Source organism: Mesocricetus auratus, unplaced genomic scaffold (assembly GCF_017639785.1).
Source record: "Mesocricetus auratus isolate SY011 unplaced genomic scaffold, BCM_Maur_2.0 Super-Scaffold_100676, whole genome shotgun sequence".
Taxonomy (NCBI): Eukaryota; Metazoa; Chordata; class Mammalia; order Rodentia; family Cricetidae; genus Mesocricetus; species Mesocricetus auratus.
The window spans coordinates 103063823-103084646 of NW_024429266.1; the positions used below are offsets into that span (position 1 = coordinate 103063823).

The 20824-nt window shown below is 59.4% G+C and overlaps 1 protein-coding gene and 1 long non-coding RNA gene across 5 annotated transcripts; one reads left to right on the plus strand and one right to left on the minus strand.

The window, feature by feature from the left end:
- Positions 1-116: 116 nt before the first annotated feature.
- Positions 117-18898, plus strand: Csnk1g2 (casein kinase 1 gamma 2). Of its 4 annotated transcripts, none has more exons than XM_040737505.1 (12): positions 158-310; positions 12022-12447; positions 15871-15911; positions 15990-16059; positions 16144-16292; positions 16368-16602; positions 16704-16784; positions 16844-16942; positions 17052-17200; positions 17620-17703; positions 17799-17905; positions 18200-18898. In XM_040737505.1, exons 2-12 carry the CDS (start codon positions 12261-12263, stop codon positions 18252-18254), a joined length of 1257 nt encoding a protein of 418 aa, XP_040593439.1. In that variant the 5' UTR covers positions 158-310; positions 12022-12260; the 3' UTR covers positions 18255-18898. The 4 variants fall into 4 exon arrangements, 3 of the variants coding, with proteins under 3 accessions (XP_040593439.1, XP_040593438.1, XP_040593440.1); XM_040737506.1 differs by having other exon boundaries at positions 170-310; positions 16699-16784; positions 16858-16942; XR_005873751.1 differs by lacking the exon at positions 18200-18898 and having other exon boundaries at positions 117-310; positions 17577-17703.
- Positions 8922-12081, minus strand: LOC121136696. The gene is made up of 3 exons (XR_005873752.1): positions 11952-12081; positions 10862-11046; positions 8922-9923 (listed from the first exon to the last, which is right to left on the minus strand). It is a non-coding gene; the product is annotated as an uncharacterized LOC121136696 (long non-coding RNA).
- Positions 18899-20824: the final 1926 nt, after the last annotated feature.

Consider the following 20824-nt stretch of genomic DNA (forward strand, 5'->3'; position numbering starts at 1 on the left):
GCCCCGCGCTATGACGTAGCAACGCGCGCGCCTCCCGCGGCTCGGTCGCGCCTGCGCAGTGGCGCGCGCAGGCCGCCGCCCCCCGCTGGCCGACGCTGGCGGCGTAAGGCGCGCGGGGGCTCCGCGGAGCGGGCGCGGCAGAGCGGCGGAGCCCGGCCCTCTCCGCCGAACATGCCGAGGCCGGCCCCGGCAGCGCGGGAGCCGGATCGGGGGCCCGAGCCGGAGCGCGAAGGTGCGCGGGGCCCGGAGCGGGGGACGCCGCGCAGCTGAGCTCGGCCGCCGCCGCCCGCGGGCCCCAGGCGGGGCTCAGGTAACGTTGCGCGCGCACGGCCGGCCGCGCCCCACTCCCGCGGTGCCGCGATCCTGTGACCCCCGCTGACCCCATCTCCGCCCCAGGGCGCTCTCGTCCCCCACCCTGCGGTTCCGGACTGGTGCTCTGCACCGCGCGACCCCAACTTCCGGTCACCCTGCCTCAGTACCCCTCTCTCTCCGACTCCACCTTTGATCCGTCTCTCTTATTCCTGCGTTCCCGCGTCTACTGTTTCCCAGGTGCTCAACTCACCTGCGACACCCAGACGCCCCCACTTCCGGTCAACCTCTTCCCGGGACCCCCCATTCTGCTTCAGTGCCCCCTACACTCTGACCTCACCCGTGTCCCCGCGCTCTGACTCCCCAATTTCCTGTGTCTTCTCCCAGGTGCTCAGACCATCTGCAAGCCCCACGTTTTTCTCCGCGTACCCCAATGTCCCCAGACCTCTCCACCCGGTCTCCGTCCCCTCTGGGCCTGGTTCCTTGTCCCGCCACTCTCCTGGCCCTTGTGGTCCTGAGGGTTTGTCTGGGGGGTAGTTGGGGTTTGCGGACAGGGACAGAGGGTCCTGCTAGGTGGGGGGAAACCTGTTGCAGGGAGCTGCTTGGGAACTCTGGGCTCAGCTGCCTGCGCCCTCCCCCTTCCGCTCTGCCACCGGCTTTGTTTTCCGGAAACACACTGATCAAGGAGGGAGGGGTGAGACGTCTGAGCAGGCTGCTGGATCCCCTGCCCCAACTTTCTCAATAGGAGATGGGAACTGAGAGAATTTCTGCAGGCAGGGATCTACTGTGCGACCTGGGCGAGACCCAGCTCCTGCTAGGTTGGGCAGCTGGTTTTCATCTTGGCCTCCGGACGGCAGTTTGCAGGGAGCAGCCTGGGGGTTGGTGTGTAGGTGGAGGCGGGGAGACTTGTCTGTCCTTTCTAAGCTGCAGTCTCACCCAGCCTGTGCCTCAGGGCTCTGGAGGCTGACGGGTCTTCCTCCCGGAGTGGCAGTTGGTGGCTGGCCTGGAAAGGCACAAAAGCCTTGTTGGTATAGGAGCGCTGGGACAGTGCTGACCAGGAGGGTGTGGGGTGGACACTGTTGTTTGGACTCCTTGTGTGCCCTGGGGGCTTTGCTTGGGTGTAGGGAAGGATGGTACATGCAGGCTTGCTAGGGGGAAGTGTGTGGTCGTCTGTTTCCAGCATAGGTCTCCAGGCCCTGCATGAACCCTGTTGAGTCCCTGCCCTTCCACTAATTCTGAGCCTTGGTGCTTTCCTGGGAGCCAGCGGGAGGGAACCTGAGGGACTAAGCAAGAGAGCTGGGGACCCTTGGGGAGGGCCAGATCCAGGGGCTCTGAAGCCACTGTAGGCGAGTGTGTGGCGTGAGATTCGGGGTCTGTGCGCCCGCTTGCCCGCAGCGCTGCTCTAGCTGCCTCTTGTGTCGCTGGACCTGCTCAAAGGAGAGAAAGGAGAGGTGGCCTTTTGTCTGCTTTGATTCTACCTTGGGATGGTCACTTGTGCTCCAAGCATATCCCAGAGACCAGGCAGCCCACGCTGTCCACAGTGTGAAACCCAGTGTGGATTTCTTTGAATTACCTGTGACTTCTCTTTAATTACATAGTCATCACTTCCAGCAGAAGGGAGTAGGAGAGGTTCTTGTAATTGAGCCTTTTCAACATGCCCATCCCAGCTTTGGGGAAGCCAGTGTGCTGATCTGTGAATCAGGACAGCATGTGGCATGCCAGACAATGCAGGGGACCACTGTGTTCCTGGGGAGCTTAGGGATGAGGGATGCTCGTCCGAGGTAGGTCCTGGGATGTGAACGCACCCGCCAGACAGGCAGGAGCTGTGCTGTGGGTAGGTGGTATTGATTGTGTGTGTGATGTACACCAGCAGCAGTCAGCATCCTTCTGCAAGCAGCCGGAGACCATCCAGGGCAGCCCTTAGAGGGGGGGCCAGGTGGGGAGGGGGAGGGAAAGCAGGGCTGTAGGTTCCTTTTGTGGCTAAGTGCCATGCAGTGTGGCCTTTGATGTCTAGATGGTGTAGAACAGGTCCATGGCTTTCTTGTTATCCTGGGGACAGATGAGGCCACCTGAAGGAGGCCCTAACCCATAATTTTGTCGCTGGGTAATGGCAGGAAGGGTTCGCCTGCACATCTCATGTCTGCTGGCTCAGCGGCCGTGCTCTTGCTGGCCTCAAGCCTTGTCCTTGTAGTCTGGGCATCAGCTGGCCAGTCAGCTCCATGAGCAGTGTCTTCCCAAGAGCCTGTTGGTCAGCGCTGGTGCAGCCTTGGCGTCCGGCTCTCGGGGGCACTGCTCATTCAACTGAGAGCTGGTGTTCTGTGAGGACCCCAAATCTGGGGCCTGTGGGACTTGGGTATGGTCATAGCACCTCTTTCATAGAGGGGACAATCTGTTTGGTGTAGGAGGATCAGATGTCTGGCAGCCTGGTGACCCCAGGGACAAAGGAGATACTAGATGAATCTGGTAGAGCTATGCTCTGAGGAAGCCCCTGTCTTGCATGGCCCTGTCCCTTTGGCATCCCATCCACTTCCAGTGACCTCTGCTACTTCCAAAGGCTGGTGGCAGAAGGCTGTCCCCATCCTGGTCACTCTGGAGACACAAAGCAGGGGCTTAGCCTCAGGGTGTGGTGCTAGGGAAACCAGCAGGTCCCCACTCAGCTCCTAGAGTGTTTGGATGGCCTCCTGTCATCTGAGGAGACAGTGGTGACTGACACTTGGTGGGACAGGATCCCAAGACCTGCAAAGGTGGAGGACCATCTGAGCCTACAAGCTCTCTGTCCCACACTGCATGCTCACCAGTACCTATAGCAGCCAGAAAGCCAAGCCTGGAGGATCTCTGTGAGTTCAAGACCAGCCTGATGTACAGAGTGGGTTCCAGGACAGACTGCAAAGCTACACAGAAACCATGTCTTGAAAAACAAAAAACAGCAGGGTGGTGGTGGCGTAGCCTTTAATCTCAGCTCTTGGGAGGCAGAGGCAGGCGGATCTTTGTGTGTTCGACACCAGCCTGGTCTACAAAGTGAGTTCCAGGACAGCTTCAAAGCTACAGAGAAACAAAAAGAGAGAGAGAGAGACAGACAGACAAAAAGTTGAGCCTGGGAGCCACATGTACCCTCTCTGGCCCCATGTCCATGTCAACTGTCCCCACAGTGCCTCCTCTGGGCCAGCCACTGTTCATGGGGCCCTCAGAGCCCTCCTTGAAGACAGAGGAGCAGGCATGGTCCCCAGTCCTGAGAGGAAGCCCCTTGTGCCAGGTGACAGTGGGGACAGAGTTATGTCTGGTTTTCACAGCTTCTGCTCACTAAGACCCCAGGCTGCACTCTTGGGTGGGGGCTCCTGTTAGGGGCTGTGCTTTCTGGGTGGCGGCCCATCCTCTTCCTCTGAAGGAGGACCCATGCTGGAGAACTAGTCTCATTTGGGGCCGTATCCCCTCCCCTGGAATAGGCCTTCAGGGTTCTGGAGCCTCCTGCCCACAGCGCTGCCCCTCAGGACAGCTCAGCGCCATGAGGCTGAGCCAGACTGGGGTCACACCCTGTTAAATGGTGGATCTTACCGAGCTTTCTGACACAGGTCAGGATCCAACGGCAGCATGCAGCTTCACGGGTCTACAGTCAGTCAGGGACAAGGCTGTCTGGCAGCAGGACACAATCCAGGGGACAATAGGGTACTTGGTTTGGCTGTGCCTAAGGTCACTGACTCCCTAGAGGCCCAGAGGGTATGCCACACCTTACTGGACCCATGGGGAAGAAACCCCATCTTGCTTTTTTTTTGGAGGGGGTGGTTTGAAACAGGGTTTTTCTGTGTAGCCCTGGCTGTTCTGGAACTCACTCTGTAGTCCAGGCTGGCCTTGTACTCACAGAGATCCGCCTGCCTCTGCCTCCCGTTTGTTTTTTAATTTTAGATTGGTATTGGGGTCCCCATGCTTGGGTCTTGTACTTGTACTTCTCGTGTGCATATGGGTGGTGGCGCGTGCCAGTGTACCCATGGAGGTCAGGTGGCAACTTGGAGTTGATGCCCTTCTAGAACTTTTCATTTTTTGGTACAGGGGTCTTTGTAGCCCTGGCTGTGCTGGAAATTGCTGTGTAGACCAGACTGGCCTCCTCCCACACTGACACAGTTTCCAGAGGTCAAACTCGGGGTGCCACCCTTCACAAGCTCTTTACACAGAGACATCTTACCCCCCTTTTGAGATAGGGTCGATACTCCCATATAATCCAAGCTAGCCATACCTACCCCATCTTCCTGAATGCTGCGACGAAGGTTTGTGGCACAACACTTAGCAAAACGGACATTGAGCCCTGCCGTAGGTTTTGAGGCAGAAGCCCAGGTAGCCTAGGCTATCCTTGGTGGCTGAGAATGACCTTGAGCCATTGACTCCTAGGATTTTGCTGTGGATGTTCTCCTGGGGTTGCAGTGGGCAAGATGGAGGCACTCCTGGGGTGGCTAAAGGAACCCCCAGCTCAGGCTTAGGCCTGTGAGGGTCTTCAGATGGGGGGGGTCAGGGGTGGGAATCAGGACCGCAGGGCAGACTGTACCAGGAGCTCCCAGAGTGCAGCTACCCCAGTCCCAGGGAGACTGGGATCTGGGTGGTTGGGTCCCACCGAGCTGACAGGTGGCATGTAGCCCCTTTCTGCTGCTCACTATCTGTGGCTTGTGCTTCCTGTGGTTGAACATCCCCTGTGGGCGCCTGGGAAATCTGCATGCTGCCTTAGTTGTTAACTGGACCCCTGAGAGAAGTCATACCTAGGCAGGGCCACCTGGCAGACTGCCCCTTCTGGGTGGGCAACTGTGTACAGTGAGCCTGTGCTTCAACTTGGTGCTGGGCCCTCCACACTGTCTGTCTGAGGTGCCTCCTGGACAGCTGTCCCCTCGGGACTAAGGTTTGTAGTCACTTCCACCCGTAAATATATGCAATTCTAGAGTCCCCTCATCCCCTTCCCAATATACTGCAATTAAAGTGTCAAAACCAAGCATGGTGTCTCACGCCTGTCTTCCCCTACACTTTGGACAGCGAGGCAGGAGGATCAGTGTTCAGGGCCAGCTTGGGTAAAAGTGCTGGGTGAAATGGCAGCCAAGCTCAGGGCTCACTTAGGGGCTGAGTGGGCATAGTGGCCACCTGTGGGCAAGTGCTCTCACTGAGCTGCCTGTGGGCTCAGGAGAGAGACAGCCTCATCATAAGGTGGAGACACTCACGCACGCACACGTCCCCCTTGGCCCCGGACTATAATTGAGTGGGTCGTGAGGGCTGAGGCAGGGTTGCTGCAAGGCCATCTTTGAGAATCACCCATTAGAGGTTTTTCTGACTGTTCCTGGTGACACTTGCAGAATCCCCAGGCTCTCCTGCTGGACAGGGACCTGTAGCTGAGTTGTCCTTTCTTGCGTGGGATGGGGCTGAGCCCCACACCATTCTCGTGCTGCGTGGCTTGTGCTCCACACACACTGTGGAGAGCATGGGAAGGCAGATGGCGCCACTGTGCAGCGCAACCCGGTTCCTGGCCATGTCCTGCTGGTGTGGGTCCTGCTCAGCACCCATGGCGTCTGCTCGCTTTACACTGGGGCTCCCCTAGTGGTAACGGCTACCCCACAGCCCATATTCTAAGAGCAGAGTCACCCTCACTGAGACCTTGGTCACCAACCTTCATGGCGACCCACACGATGGCAGAGGGTACAAGGTCCTCAGCCTCAGACGGCCGCCACCTGCTCTGGCTGGCGAGTAGGGAAGGAGGCCATGTGCCCCCCCATCTTTGCCCTTTGCCTGTATTTTTGTAGTTCATGAAGTAGAGGTGTTTGGGCACCAGAGCACAGAGAGCAGGGTGGTGGCCCCTCGTTATATGGCGTGCACACTGGTTGTCCAGCCTGCCAGTACCCGTGTACACCGGTGTCTTGGCCGCAGCGTCCCATAGGTCCATGTGGCGTCCTGTGCCGATGTCCTGTATGAGTGTCGGGCCCAGTTGTGTGTGCGAGCACTGCGGCTCACGTGGCTGAGGCTGGGGTTGGCCGTGTCTTCTGGTCTGTTGATGGGTGCCCCAGATGGTCCTAGACCCTCACTGGCACACACAGCTCTTCCCATTGCTGCCATCAGGCTCTCAGCTCTTTTCTGGGGATTGTCGGCTCAGCTGTTAGTGAGCCCTCAACACTGACCATGGCTGCACAGAAGTGCTCCCACCACCACAGTGCTCCCTCCACACCCATCCATCCCCAGACATCCCCCTGCACCATGACCACGAGCAAGTAAGCTATGATGATACCCGGGGTGACTTTCTCCAAAGACAAGGTAATGAGAAGTCTGGCCGTTGTGTGGGCCTGTGTAGGAGTCCCAAGCCCAGCCCCCCACTGCCATCAGCCTCATGGGGCAGGCGTAGGCCTCTTGGTCATCAACTTAGCCCTGCTGCCCACCAGTCAGGTGGCACCAGCCCTTGCTGATCAGGCTCCACTCCTGTCTTGTTTGAACCCCGAGTTTCTCTAGCAATCTTCCGCGACTCTCAGTGCTGGGGAGCCGTGCTGTGGCACAGCCTGGGTCTTCAAGAGACAGGAAACAGTCCACGTTGGGCAGTCACCTAGGTGTAGTGGCTCTGGGGCTGCCCCACCCACTGCATGTCCTCACGGCGGGTGTTGTTCCTGCTTGTCTTCTCAGCTGGGTACCAGGTCTAGCCTGGGAACTGCCAGTGACGTCAGCCAGGGACTGTGACATCACTGAGTGGAGATGCAGAGAAGAGGCTGGGGGCCTCCAGCAGGGGAGCAGCCAGGGCCCCAGCAAGATGGGGGACCCCAAAAAGAACAGGGCAGGTGCGTGCTGGGGCCTTGCAAGGAGGGGTGTCTCTGGTGGGAGTCCAGCCAGCTGTCAGCCAGCTCCCTGGGTGAGCACCCTATACCGGCTTCTCAGCCTGTCCTTGTCCAGGCTAGCCCAGCGTTTCCCCTGGGCCTGGGCTCATCCCTGGGGACAGCCTGGGCTCTGGGCCTTGTGGGTCAGGCCAAGGAGGAATTTATTTAGGCCCGGAAGGCCTGCCTGCCTGCCTTCCAAACACTCTATTTTTAGCTGGTTTCAGCCAGGGCCAGGACTAGTGGCATTTCCTCTTCTCTGGGGTCCCAGGTCACTGCACAAGCTCAGGTGTGCCTGAGAGACTACGGCTGCTTGTCACCAAGACTGTTTCCTGGCCCTCTGTGTTGGAGTGACAGCCGTCTGCTGGTATCCTCATTTGGACACCATGGACTGCCACATAGCCCGTGTCTGTGTAGCTCTTCTTGTGAGGAGTAGTGAGAGATTGGTCTGTGTCAGGGGCACCTGTGATGTCTTCAGGTCATCCCCACCATCCCCTACAGTGTGGCCCCGTTTCATGCTAGCTTTCAGGTCCTCCCCTGGCCCGGTGGCACTGACATAGGACAGATAGTGGCTGTTGTGTCCCCAGCTGAACTGTAGGATGCGTGGGAACAGTGGACAGGTGGCTCTCTGGTGTCACCTTGCTGCCGTGTCCACTCAGGATGTAGACAGTGTACTCACTGGCCCAGGAACGCCATAGATCAGGGCACAGCAGTGTAGTGGGGTTTGCTCCCTCCGTAGCCTGCCTGCTTTGAGCCTGCAGCGGTGTCCTCCTGCCTCATCCTGGCGGGACTGAGCCTCCAGAGCAGGCCCTAGGCTGCCTCTTGCCCTCCACACGCCATAGGTGGGCTGCCGGGACTGAGCCTCCAGAGCAGGCCCTAGGCTGCCTCTTGCCCTCCACACGCCATAGGTGGGCTGCCGGGACTGAGCCTCCAGAGCAGGCCCTAGGCTGCCTCTTGCCCTCCACACACCATAGGTGGGCTGCGTTCACCTGACGAGCCCTGGGCCTTCTGGGCAGCTCTGCGTTTGCAGCCGTCCCGATACTGAGGAAGGCACGGCAGCCTGCCCTGTCCTCAGAGTCCTTGCGTTTGACACAGCCAAGTGTCCCTGCTCTAGGTTCCCCTGATGTCACTCCCTGCTTGTGCAGCCCTCCCACACAGAGGAGCCCCATGTGGGACTTCACCTGCCCTCTGCAGAGGGCACTCGAGGGGAGGACAGCGGGGCGGGGGGGGGGCACGGCAGCAGCACCCCAGCCGGGCCGCATGGCCGCCACTGGCTGGCTTGTCAGTTGCAGAGGTGGGCTGCTCTCGGTGTGTCAGTGGTGTCCTGTCTGGGGACTCGAGGCATGTGGAGGTCTGTAACAGGACAAGTGCCGGGAAGAGCTGGCGCCCTTCCTCGTGTGAGCCGTCACCTGTAACAGGTAGAGTCCTGGGCTCCGCCACTGGACAGTCCCTCTGCGTTTGTGTGCAGTTTTAAAGTGTTCTTTGTGTACAGTTGGCATGTGTCTATGGAAGCGGCTTGCATTCTCCCCGTGTGCATGGAGGACCGTTTGTGGGCCGGGAGACTTCACCAGGCAGCCTCACCCACTGAGTCATCACTTGTTGGCCTGTGATGGTGCTTTTGAGAACAGGGTCTCAGGTAGCCCAGACTGGCCTTGAACTCCAAATCCTGCTTCTGCTTCCTGCATGTTGGGAGGATGGAGTGTGTGCATCTCCACATTTGGTTTTTTTTTTTTAAGATTTTATTTATTTATTATGAATACAACATCCTGCCTCTATGTATGTCTGCAAGCCAGGAAAGGGCACCAGATCTCATTACGGATGGTTGTGAGCCACCATGTGGTTGCTGGGAATTGAACTCAGGACCTCTGGAAGAGCAGTCGGTGCTCTTAACCTCTGAGCCGTCTCTCCAGCCCCCAGATTTGGTTTGTGTTAGGGATGGTCCCACGGCTTCCTGCATGCTAGGTTCACTGAGCCACCGTCAGCCCTGTCAGTGCTTCGTGGACTCCCTGGTGACTGCATGTGTGGAGGGATACTCTGAGTGACAGTTGCCCGGGTGTGGCCCTGGCCGGGCAAGAGTGAAAAGTAGGTGGCCCTGGTCCAGTCTCCGCCAGTCTCCTGCCTCTGCACCTGCCCCTGGAGGTACCTGGGGCCTGGTGTGAGCCCCTGGCCACACCTGTCTCCTCACCATCCTTGAGGCCCACAGTGCTGGCTGGCACCTTGTGGCACTAGCCTTGCGGGCACGCCTTCCAATGCCTGCCGTGCTGTTGCTGTTCAGTGGCCCAGTGAGGAGAGGGAGACAGGAGGGGCCCAACCCATTGAACCTTCTGCACAACCTCTAAGAGCTTCTCCCCCAGGGTGCTGAGCTTTTGTAGGTGTCCTAGGTGGGGTGCAGGTCCTTGGTGACCTGTGGTATAGCTGTCCACAATGTGGCAACCCGTGTGGGCTGCTGTGAACCACCGTAGGGGTGCTTTGGGATCTGGTCTCCAGCCCTGTGGACCCCACAATGTGAATCTGAGCTGGGAGTGGGTCCCACTTATGTTTTCTCAGTGGCCCCCTCTATCTTGAGGAGAGGTCCCCGCCACATACCCAAGAGGGAGATTGCACATTTCCGCTGGGGAGCCAGGCTGACTGCCCAGGTTCCCTTATGGCCTGCGGTGAGGAGAGCCGTGGCGTGGACCAGTCGGTGACTGACAGGACGGTGCTGTGGCTGCTGTGCTCTCTGTAGCTCACTGCATCAGTGGGCTGGCTGTACCCACGACCCAGCAGAACACTGTGGGAGCAGGACTCCAAGCAAGCCTGTGAATCATTGCCCGGATGAGACAGTGGGAGGGGCCTAGTGCCGGGGATGGGATGCCAGGGGGCTGGCAGTCTCTCCAAATGTGCCCCAGGAGCACACATGGCCTAGCGGGTGAGGGTGCCCCTGCATGCCCGGCTGTGGTAGCATATACCTGTGAACTCAGCGTCTAAGGCAGGAGGAGCCTGTCTCAAAAAGCAAACCCAAGGTCTGGGCAGATGGCTTTGCTGGTAAAGTGTTTGTCTTGAAAGTGGAGAGCTGGGTGACCCAGCACGTCTGCACGTGAGAAGCAGAGGCTGGCAGCTCTGTGAGATCGAGGACAGCCTGGGCTATCCAGTGAGGTGCAGACAGTAGGACTACCCCAGGAGAGTCCTGTTCAGAGAGAGACCCTCACTGGAAACAGTGGTCACACGTGTGCACACAGACACCGTGCCTCGCCCACAGGTGACACCAGAATGCAGATCAGAGCACCAAGTGTGTGCAGGTGGACAGTGAGGGAGCAGCTGCTCCGGACATTCTGGGTGTCTGCGGCCAGAGAATGCAGGTGTGAGGAGCCCTCCATAGCTTCCAGCACCTCAGGCTCCACCCTCTCCCCACGGCCTGTTTGCTTGGCCTAGTTTTCATGAGACCCTGCACTGTGTGACACTTTCCCTGTCCTGGTCACGGGCCAGAAATGACCCCAGCCTTAGCAGGTGCCACCGTGCCCAGCCCCCACACCTCTTTTTTTTTTTTCTTTTTTTTGGGTTTTTTTTTTTTTTTTTTTTGGTTTTTCGAGACAAGGTTTCTCTGTGGCTTTGGAGCCTGTCCTGGAACTCACTCTGTAGACCAGGCTGGCATCGAACTCACAGAGATCCGCCTGTCTCTGCCTCCCGAGTGCTGGGATTAAAGGCGTGCGCCACCAACGCCCGGCTGCCCCCACCCCTCTTATAACCCCTTGTACCTGCAGAGGTTTGGCATCGCCTGGAGGCAGACTTGAGTCAGGCCAGGCTGTGTGTGCTCCAAGCCTCCCTTGCCTGTCACTGCCTCTGTCCTGACGTCTGTGACCCAGGAGTGCGTGCCCATTTTTGGGCACTTCCAGAAGCTGGCTGAGCCGTCCTAGCTGTCCTGTGTGGACGGCCTGGCACCCTGGAAAGACAGCAGGCTGTGGGGCTGAGACTGGGTGCGGGGTGGGCGCCCACTGCCTGGGGCCCTGCCGTGCTCTCCCTGTTTGTCCAGCGCTGCACACCGTGTGCCTCGCTCGATGCCATGGCTGCCTGCATGGTTGGAGTCCTTTCGCCTCCCTCTTAGGTCTGGTCGGGCTCCTGGCTACATGGGCACCATCTGCTCTGCCATCTGGCACTTTCCTTGTCTTGGCAGCCCATGTTGTGTTCTGGCCTGTGGGTCACCTCTTTGGTTTTTCAAGACAGGTTTTATCTGTAGCTTGTCCTGGAACTCGCTCTGTAGACCAGGCTGGCCTTGAACTCACAGAGCTCCGCCTGCCTCTGCCTCCCGAGTGCTGGGATTAAAGGCGTGTGCCACCACCGCCTGGCTGTATGCACCTCTTACCCTGGATCTGACTTCCTTTCTTTCTTTCTTTTTTTTTTTATATTTTATTTATTTATTGTGTATACAGCCTTCTGCCTGCAGGCCAGTAGAGGGCACCAGATCTCATTCAAGGTGGCTGTGAGCCACCATGTGGTTGCCGGGAATTGAACTCAGGTCCTCTGGAAGAACAGTCAGTGCTCTTAACCTCTGAGCCATCTCTCCAGCCCCTGACTTCCTTTCTTGCTTTAGATTTCCAAGGTGCCAGTGCCACTTGATGGCATAGTCATGTGACAAGTAGGGCATGTGACTAGACCAGTCCCTTAACTCTGTCAGCCTCCACCTGTCATGCCACAGTAGCCTTTGCTGTGATCTCTGACCTCTCAGGGTCAGCAGGGCATGAGAGTCTTCCACAGAGCCAGATGTGCCTGCCTCCCTCCCTCCCTCCCTCCCTCCCTCCCTCCCTCCCTCCCTCCCTCCCTCCCTCCCAGGAGAGCTCTTGCCCACACCTTCAAAGGTCTTTGTGGAGCAGCCCAGCTGGGAGCATATCAGCCAACCTGTGCCTCTGTTTCTTCACAGCTGGGCACCACGAGATTTAAGGCGGTGGGACCTGTTGGTAGAATGTCTTCTCTCCCTGCAAGCGACCCTGAGGCCACCAAGATGAGCACCGCGGCCTGGCCTGGGAGCGCGCCCGGATGTCAATAACCAGGAGCCGAGGGGCCACCGGGCGCAATGGTGTACTAGGCTGGGCGTGAGCTCAGATTTCGCACTCGGATCTCACGGCAGTCACCGTGGAGAGGCCAGGGTACCACAAACTTATGGATTTTGACAAGAAAGGAGGGAAGGGGGAGTTGGAGGAGGGCCGGAGAATGTCCAAGACTGGCACAAACCGGAGCAACCACGGCGTCCGCGGCTCGGGGACCAGCTCAGGGGTCCTGATGGTGGGCCCCAACTTCCGAGTCGGCAAGAAGATAGGCTGCGGGAACTTCGGGGAGCTTCGCCTAGGTGAGCTTGCTTACGCTGTCTTTGGTCCACCGCTAGGGTCTTCAGGGAGGAGGGGCCCTGGCTGTGTACTGGGAAGGAAGGGTACTCACTGAGGGACTCATAGCTCCCTCACCCTGGCCTCTCAGCTGCAGAGCCCAGCTCCTACTCCAGTGGCTCCCGTCACCGTGCAGACTCAGGAGTATCTGCTCTGGCGGGCCTGGTCCACACGCCTCGCTGAGCCCCTGGGTCCCCCAAGTGTCACATCCTGGCCCTGAGTAGAGTTGTGGAGACCTACGTGCAGGAGCTTGTCCCCATCCAGCTCCTTAAGAAAAAAATGGGAAGCTGGGCGTTGGTGGTGCACGCCTTTAATCCCAGCACTCAGGAGGCAGAGGCAGGCGGATCTCTGTGAGTTCGAGGCCAGCCTGGTCTACAGAGTGAGTTCCAGGACAGCCTCCAAAGCCACAGAGACAGCCTGTCTCGAAAAACCAAAAAAAAAGAAAAAAGAAAAAAATGGGAGCCGGCGTTGGTGGCTCAGCCTTTAATCCCAGCTCTCAGGAGGCAGAGGCAGGCAGATCTCTGTGAGTTCCAGGACAGCCTCCAAAACAATACAGAGAAACCCTGTCCTGAAAAATAAAAAAATAAAAAAACGGGACTGGAGAGACGGCTCAGAGGTTAAGAGCACTGACTGCTCTTCCAGAGGTCCTGAGTTCAATTCCCAGCAACCACATGGTGGATCACACCTGTCTATGACTCCCGTTCCAGGGCATCTCTGACACGCTCATACAGACATACACACATGCAGGGAAAACACCAATGCACATTCAGCTATACATGGTAAAAAATAATAAAACAGAGGCCCATCTGTGCATAGACCCATCAGGCAGCACAGGTCCTTAGACCTCACCTGGAAGCGATGCTTGAGGAACAGCTGGATCCAACCGCAAAGGCAGACAGCTGAGGGCCTTGAACCCAGCGGCCTGTGCGTGCCTCCTGGAACTGTCACCCTCTGCTCCGCCCGCTTTCAGGTGGCAGTTCCCATCAGGTCAGTGAGCGGATGTGAGGACGCAGTCTGGTGACCCTGAGGGGACAGCTGAGTCGGGGCTCAGTCAGCCCTCCGTCTCCTGTAGGGGGCTTTGTGGGTGGTCGCACTCCCTGGCTACAAGGCCAGCTTGGGACCCGTCGTGTGCAGTGAGGCTGACCTGAGGTGTCTCCTGAGGCCTAGCTGAAAGCTGCAGACCTGAGTACCCAGCCACACGTGGCAGGCGTGAGCACATGCGTGCGGGCGCGCCTGGCCAGGGGCGCTGACGGGCAGTGGGTGGCCGCCACCAGCTCCGGTTCTTTGCAGATCTGCACAGGGCTTGGGCAGAGTGAGGCCCCAGTAGTTTCCACTGAGCTGGTATGTTGGGCTCTGGGCTGTTCTGGGCTGCTTGCTGTTCCCTGTGCTGGCTGCAAGGCGTGGAGCTTATGACACCAGCTTGGAGACTCTGACCTATGTTGGAGTACAGGGCTGGCTCCCTCACTGCCGGCTGCTCAGAGTCCCCATCAGCCATTTATGCCGTGAATACAGGTTAGGATGTGGCTTAGTGGTATTGTGTGCTTAGCGTGAGCCAGCCCCTTCCTGCCCCAGCTCTAAACTAACCTGGTACCACGGGATACTGAGGTGGGGACTCCTGAGTTGCGGGTTACCCTGGGCTACATAGTGAGAATTTGTCTCCCTTCCCCCTGCCCACAAAGAGAGAAAAGGCTTTGAAGGTGGTGGTTTCCTTGGTGAGTATGGAGTGCCTCTTGTCTGAGCCCTCATCCTCTTCAGGGATGGACTCTACCCTGGCTCCTTCTTCTTCCCATACTCCAGGAGGTCTGTCTATCTGGCCTGGGGCCACTTGAATCTGTAGAGATAATTGTTCATTAAATGGGAAAATTGAAGCCCTTATGTCTGTGCAACTTTCTTCCTGCACCATCCCGTTCTTCTTCTTAAGACAGGGTCCCATTGTGCACTGGCTGGCCAGCAACTCACTGTGTAGACCAAGCTAGGCAGGACTCACAGGACAGTGACCCACCTGCCTCTACTCCCGAGTGCTGGGACTAAGTGTGTGCCACCACTCCCCCCCAACACCTTTGTTTTAAGGTTTAAAAAAGCTTTGTTTTATGTGGGGGTATTTGTGACTGGGGAGGCTGGAAGAGGCCATTGACCCCGTAGAATTAAAGTGAGGGGCGGTTGTGAGACCCCTCGTGGCTGCTGGGCCCTCACCCACATCCATTTCCCCAGCCACGCCCACTTTTAGGGGAAAGTGGTGTGTTGGGAGCACACATGTCACACACCCTGGAGTCAGGACTCTGGACTCGTTCCTCTCCTTGCACCTTTCTGTGGGTTCTTGGAGCTTGAACTCGGGCTTTCAGGTGTGTGCCAAGCAGCGCCCTGCACAGACCTCTGGGCTCCCTGTTGACCAGGCGCCGCCCCGCACTGAGATGGAGGGCTCACTTGAACACTGGGCAGCTACAGCGTCAGCCTGTGTAGGTCTGACATGCATCAGGACCTCTGGGCCTGTCACATGCACAGTCCCGGGGCCCCCAAGGACCTGGCTTAGGTGCCAGGCAGGCTAAGGGGGTCAGGGGTGGGTCAGCAGACGCTGTCATCAGCAGAGCCCCAGAGGAATGAAGAGAGGCCCTGAGGTGGCTAATGTTAGAGACACCTGCTCGTGGGAAGGTGTTGGCAGCTGCGGCTGACAGGGCTGGCATCGCTCAGCAGCCCAGCTTCCCGCATGTGAGAGCCATGGCCCCATAGCGCCACAGCCCAGGGCAGTGACCCTTAGACAGACCCTCTCTGGTGACAGCTGGCCTAGCACAGAGAAGGTTGAGGGGTGGAGACATGGACCACCTCTGAAGAAACTCCATGGCGCTGCACCTTACACAGCCTGAGGTGTTCTGGCGGCTCACAGCAGGTGTCCAGGAGAGCCAGGGAGTGGGCATTCCTGCCCGGTGACTGGGAACCAGGACAGAGGCCGTGAGAGCAGCCTGGCCAGGGGCCCACCCAGTGGCCCTGCCTGCTGCTGTATGTTGGGCCCCTGTGGTAGGAACATGTTTTCCCTTCGAGGCTGGCAGGCGCAGCCGCTGGGGTGTGTGGCCCGGAGGTAAAGAGGATGCTGGGAGGCCGCTCTTCGGCAGGTGTGGCCCTGCAGGGGAGGCAGGCTGTGTGGAACTGCGGGATTCATGGGGTGGGTGGGGTCAATGACAAGGCCACTGAGCACCACGCCCCCGCCAGTGTGAGGAGGGGCTGTCTGACCTGCTGGGGCCCAAGGGCGTCCTCTCCCCATGACTGCATGCCAGTAGTAAGCTGCAGTAGGGGTCCCTGGGCAGCTGGGAGGGGTTCCTCAGGCTGCCGGGGACCTGGGTGGGATGGGCCCCGTAGCCCGCAGTCATGATGCCCTCTCTGTCACCCCTCCCCAGGAAAGAACCTGTATACAAACGAGTACGTGGCCATCAAGCTGGTGAGTGTACCCTGCCCTGCCCCACCGTGCACCCCAGGCCCGGGAGGAGGGCTTGGGTAACAGTGCCCTGTCCCGCAGGAGCCCATCAAGTCCCGGGCCCCGCAGCTACATCTGGAGTACCGCTTCTACAAGCAGCTTAGCACGGCAGGTGAGGCGGGCTCCTGGGAGGCGGGCTGGGGGTGGGGCGGGCAGGCTGGGCTCTGGGCATCCAGCGCGCGTGTTCCCTCCACAGAGGGCGTCCCTCAGGTCTACTACTTCGGCCCGTGCGGGAAGTACAATGCCATGGTGCTGGAGCTGCTGGGGCCCAGCCTGGAGGACCTGTTCGACCTGTGCGACCGCACCTTCACCCTGAAGACCGTGCTGATGATAGCCATCCAGCTGGTGCGGCCGGGTGGGCTGGCGGGTGGGGCAGGGTGTGGCGAAGCCAGGGCGCTGAACCCCGATCCGGGTTCGCAGATCACGCGCATGGAGTACGTGCATACAAAGAGTCTCATCTACCGCGATGTGAAGCCCGAGAACTTCCTGGTCGGGCGGCCGGGCAGCAAACGGCAGCATGCCATCCACATCATCGACTTCGGGCTGGCCAAGGAGTACATCGACCCTGAGACCAAGAAGCACATCCCATACCGCGAGCACAAGAGCCTGACAGGCACGGCGCGCTACATGAGCATCAACACGCACCTGGGCAAGGGTGAGCGCCTGGGCAAGGGCGAGCCGCTGGGCAAGGGCGAGCGGCGCTGCGGGTGGGGGGCGCGGGGCAGTGGCTGAGCCCGTGCTGTCCCCGCAGAGCAGAGCCGCAGGGACGACCTGGAGGCACTGGGACACATGTTCATGTACTTCCTGCGTGGCAGCCTGCCTTGGCAGGGGCTCAAGGTAGGCGGGGCCTCCCGGGTGGGGGCGGGGCGCGGGACTGGGCGCTGACCCTGACCAAGCTCGCATCATGCAGGCCGACACGCTGAAGGAGCGCTACCAGAAGATCGGTGACACCAAGCGCGCCACGCCCATCGAGGCGCTGTGCGAGAGCTTCCCGGGTGAGGAGCCGGTGGCCCGGCCACGCCCCTTGGCTGTCCCACGGTGGCCAGGCCACGTCTCAGTCTGGCCGTCCGCGTGACCACACCCCCGCTCCTTGTCTTCCTGCAGAGGAGATGGCCACCTATTTGCGCTACGTACGGCGCCTGGACTTCTTCGAGAAGCCAGACTACGACTACCTGAGGAAGCTTTTCACCGACCTCTTCGACCGCAGCGGCTACGTGTTCGACTACGAATATGACTGGGCCGGGAAGCCCCTGGTACGTGCAGGTGATGTGAGAGAACCCGTGCTTAGAACTCGCGTGAGGGCACCAGTGTGGAGCCCGCAGGTGGGGTGCGAGAGGGAGAGCCCAGCCCGCAGGGGTGAGAGAGAGGGAGAGCCCAGCCCGCAGGGGTGAGAGAGAGCGAGCCCAGCCCGCAGGGGGTGAGAGAGGGAGAGCCCAGCCCGCAGGGGTGAGAGAGAGGGAGCCCAGCCCGCAGCTGGGTGCACACGTAGACGCCTCCCCCCCCATGGAATGGTCGAAGGGGTGCAGGCGCACCCCCACCCCGGGTTGTACCTCGAGGCGGTGGGCGGGAGCCGCGGTGGGAGGGACGTGGTCCAGAGGGCTCGGGTCAGGAACTGTCCTGGGGCTGCAGCGGCGCCTGCGGCTCCATCCGGTCCTGACATCTGCTCTCGCAGCCGACACCAATCGGCAGCATCCACACTGATGCGCCCTCCCAGCCACCACATCGCGACAAAGCCCAGCCCCACAGCAAGAACCAGGTGAGGCCCAGGGCTTGTCCTGGAGGGGATGGCGGCCTGTGATGCCCCCGACACAAAGTAAGCAGGGTGCTAGCCTGACTCTCACTGCCCGCCAGGCACTGAACTCCACTAATGGAGAGCTGAACGCAGACGACCCCACCGCGGGCCACTCCAACGCCCCCATCGCGGCCCCTGCAGAAGTAGAGGTGGCGGATGAAACCAAGTAAGGCCCAGGACTCTGTCACAGGGAGTCTGCCCATGCTGGTCACTGTTTACCCCGTCACCACTGCTGTCACCCACTATTTACCCCTGTGATCACTCCCGTGTCACCTTAACCCCGGTGCCATTGTCACCGCCAGCCTGCCACCTCTCCACTGTCCCTTCTCTCCACTGTCCCTTCTCTCTACTGTCCCTTCACCTCGTCACCTCGTCCTCTGTCCCTCTGGTCCCCGCTCTGCCCCTGCACTCCTGTGTCACTGCCCTAGTTGTCCCTTGTCACCTCCCTTGTCACCCACAGATGCTGCTGCTTCTTCAAGAGGAGAAAGAGAAAATCTTTGCAGCGGCACAAGTGAGGGCCGGAGCAGCTGCTGCCCACGGTCCCCAGGCGGGCATCCAGGAGGCTGGCAGTGTCCTCGGTGGCATGGGGCTCCTTGGCCCAACCTCAGGCACCGTCTTCGGGGACTTGGGGTCACTTCCTTCACACAGGACTTTGGCGGACATCTCTACGCCCATGTCTCGTCCCCTTGGAGAGCATTAACTATTTAAAACCAGGAGAGAAGCGTCGCGCTGTCCCTGCTGCGCCCCCGTTAGCTCATAAAGTCCAGCTTGTCCCCTCGATCCAAAGGCCATTTTCTCGAGGGGGCAGGCCCGGGGCACGGGTGTCAAATGGGGAGGCCACCAAAGGGAGGCAGGCATGTGGGAGTTACCACGATGCTGCACCAACATTGGGTGGAGCACGGGACGTCACCACACAGGGAGCCGGGGCGGCCGTGACCCACGCACGGCCCTGCGTGCTAGGCCCATGGGACAGAATCGCCTTAACGCCCGACCTGGGGCAGTGGAAAGGTGGTCCCCACAGGAGGGCCTAGCTGTGGTCGCGGGAGCCGAGTTCTTGCTTTACAACATGTACAGAAATGAACCTAGGTTTCTCCAGCGCTTCCTTGAAGCCATAGAGTTTAGAGGCTTTTTTTAAAAAAATAAAAGAAAGATGAAACCATCCCCAAGCATGAGGCTGATTTTTGCAATCCATAGGACACTCCAGTACAGGGACCCAGCTGGCTCACTGCAGTCCGGGGGGCTGGGCACTAGCTGACCTAGGAGAGATGGAAGAGGCTGGAAAATAAACGGGTGGGCAGGAAAGGCTGCTGTGCCCAAACCTGAGGGGACCGGCAGTCCCCAAGAGCGTGGACAGGTCTGAGGGGACCGGCAGTCCCCAAGAGCGTGGACAGGTCTGAGGGGACCGGCAGTCCCCAAGAGCGTGGACAGGTCTGAGGGGACCGGCAGTCCCCAAGAGCGTGGACAGGTCTGAGGGGACCGGCAGTCCCCAAGAGCGTGGACAGGTCTGAGGGGACCGGCAGTCCCCAAGAGCGTGGACAGGTCTGAGGGGACCGGCAGTCCCCAAGAGCGTGGACAGGTCTGAGGGGACCGGCAGTCCCCAAGAGCGTGGACAGGTCTGAGGGGACCGGCAGTCCCCAAGAGCGTGGACAGGTCTGAGGGGACCGGCAGTCCCCAAGAGCGTGGACAGGTCTGAGGGGACCGGCAGTCCCCAAGAGCGTGGACAGGTCTGAGGGGACCGGCAGCCGGCCCTTCTGAGAACAGCACCTGCCCTGAGGAGCAGGAACAGGCGGCCGCCCTGCAGCAGTACTGAAGCTGGAAGAGACTCACAGCAGCACAGAGACTCACAGGGCTGGGACTCAGGAAGGGAATGAAGGGTGCGGAGTGAGCCCGCTGCTTGCTTGGACCTTTCTCTTCCACTTGTCCCAGGGCACCACCCTGTGTGAAATAAAAAAGGGTTTGTGGGTGAGAAACAAGACAGAAGTAAGAAAACAAGGAGCTGGCCGGGCATTGGTGGCGCACGCCTTTGATGCCAGCACTCGGGAGGCAGAGGCAGGTGGACCAGAGGCCTGGTCTACAGAGCGAGTGCCAGGACAGCCAGGGTCACACAGAGAAACCCTGTCTCAGAAAAACAAAAGTGACCTAGCTAAGTGCTCTTCTAACAGTGCTCTTCTAACGCCTTACTCTGCACAAGCCACTTGTCACTCCGTGAGTTCCCAGTGTGTCCTCAGTGAGACGGAATGGATGACAGCAGTGGCTGGGCCACCAGAGCAGAGCTAAGTCTCTGGGGCTGGGGACATAGCTTGTCACCAGGACACAAGTTAGAGTCATCTGGGAAGAGGAATCTCATTTGAGAAAATGTTCACACCCGATTGTCCTCTGGACAAGTGATGGGCGCAGGTGGGACCAGCCCACTGGGGGCGGTGCCATTCCAGGCAGGTGGTCCAGGACCAGTAGGCCATGGAGCCTTCAGGGTTTCTCCCTGGCCCCTGCCCTGCCTCCCCTCAGGGATGGACTGCAGCTGTGAGCTGACTCTCCTCCCCAAGCTGCGCTGGGCATGGTGTTTATCACAGCAACAGAAAGCCTAAGCCAACGCTTGACTTCAGGTCTCCAGAACCCATGCGAAGCCGGACAGGAGCCTGGCCCAAAGCTGGCAGGTTAGCTAGTGCGCTGCCCACAGTGGTAAGCAGGAGAGACCCTGACTCAAAGGGAAGGGGAAGGGAAGCGCAGGTCACCTCACACCACACACACAAGCTACAACACACAGCCTTGGGCCCTGTCACAGCAAGAGGAAATGAAAGACTCAGGTATTTGCACCCTGGCTGGGGAGCGCTCATGCCCCACAGGTGCACACGGGTCAGAGGCCTTCCCGAAGCTGTTCTCTCCTGCCACCGTGGGGTCTGCAGTGAGACGCAGATGGCCAGGCTTGGTGACACCTTTGCGTGCTTAGGCACCCTGGGGGACCTTTCTGTTTTGTTCTCTTCATGCTCTCTTAGGTTTTTGTTTGTTTTCTGTTAGCTTGGGTCTCCCCCCAGACAGGGTTTCCCTGTGGCTTTGGAGGCTGTCCTGGAACTCGCTCTGTAGACCA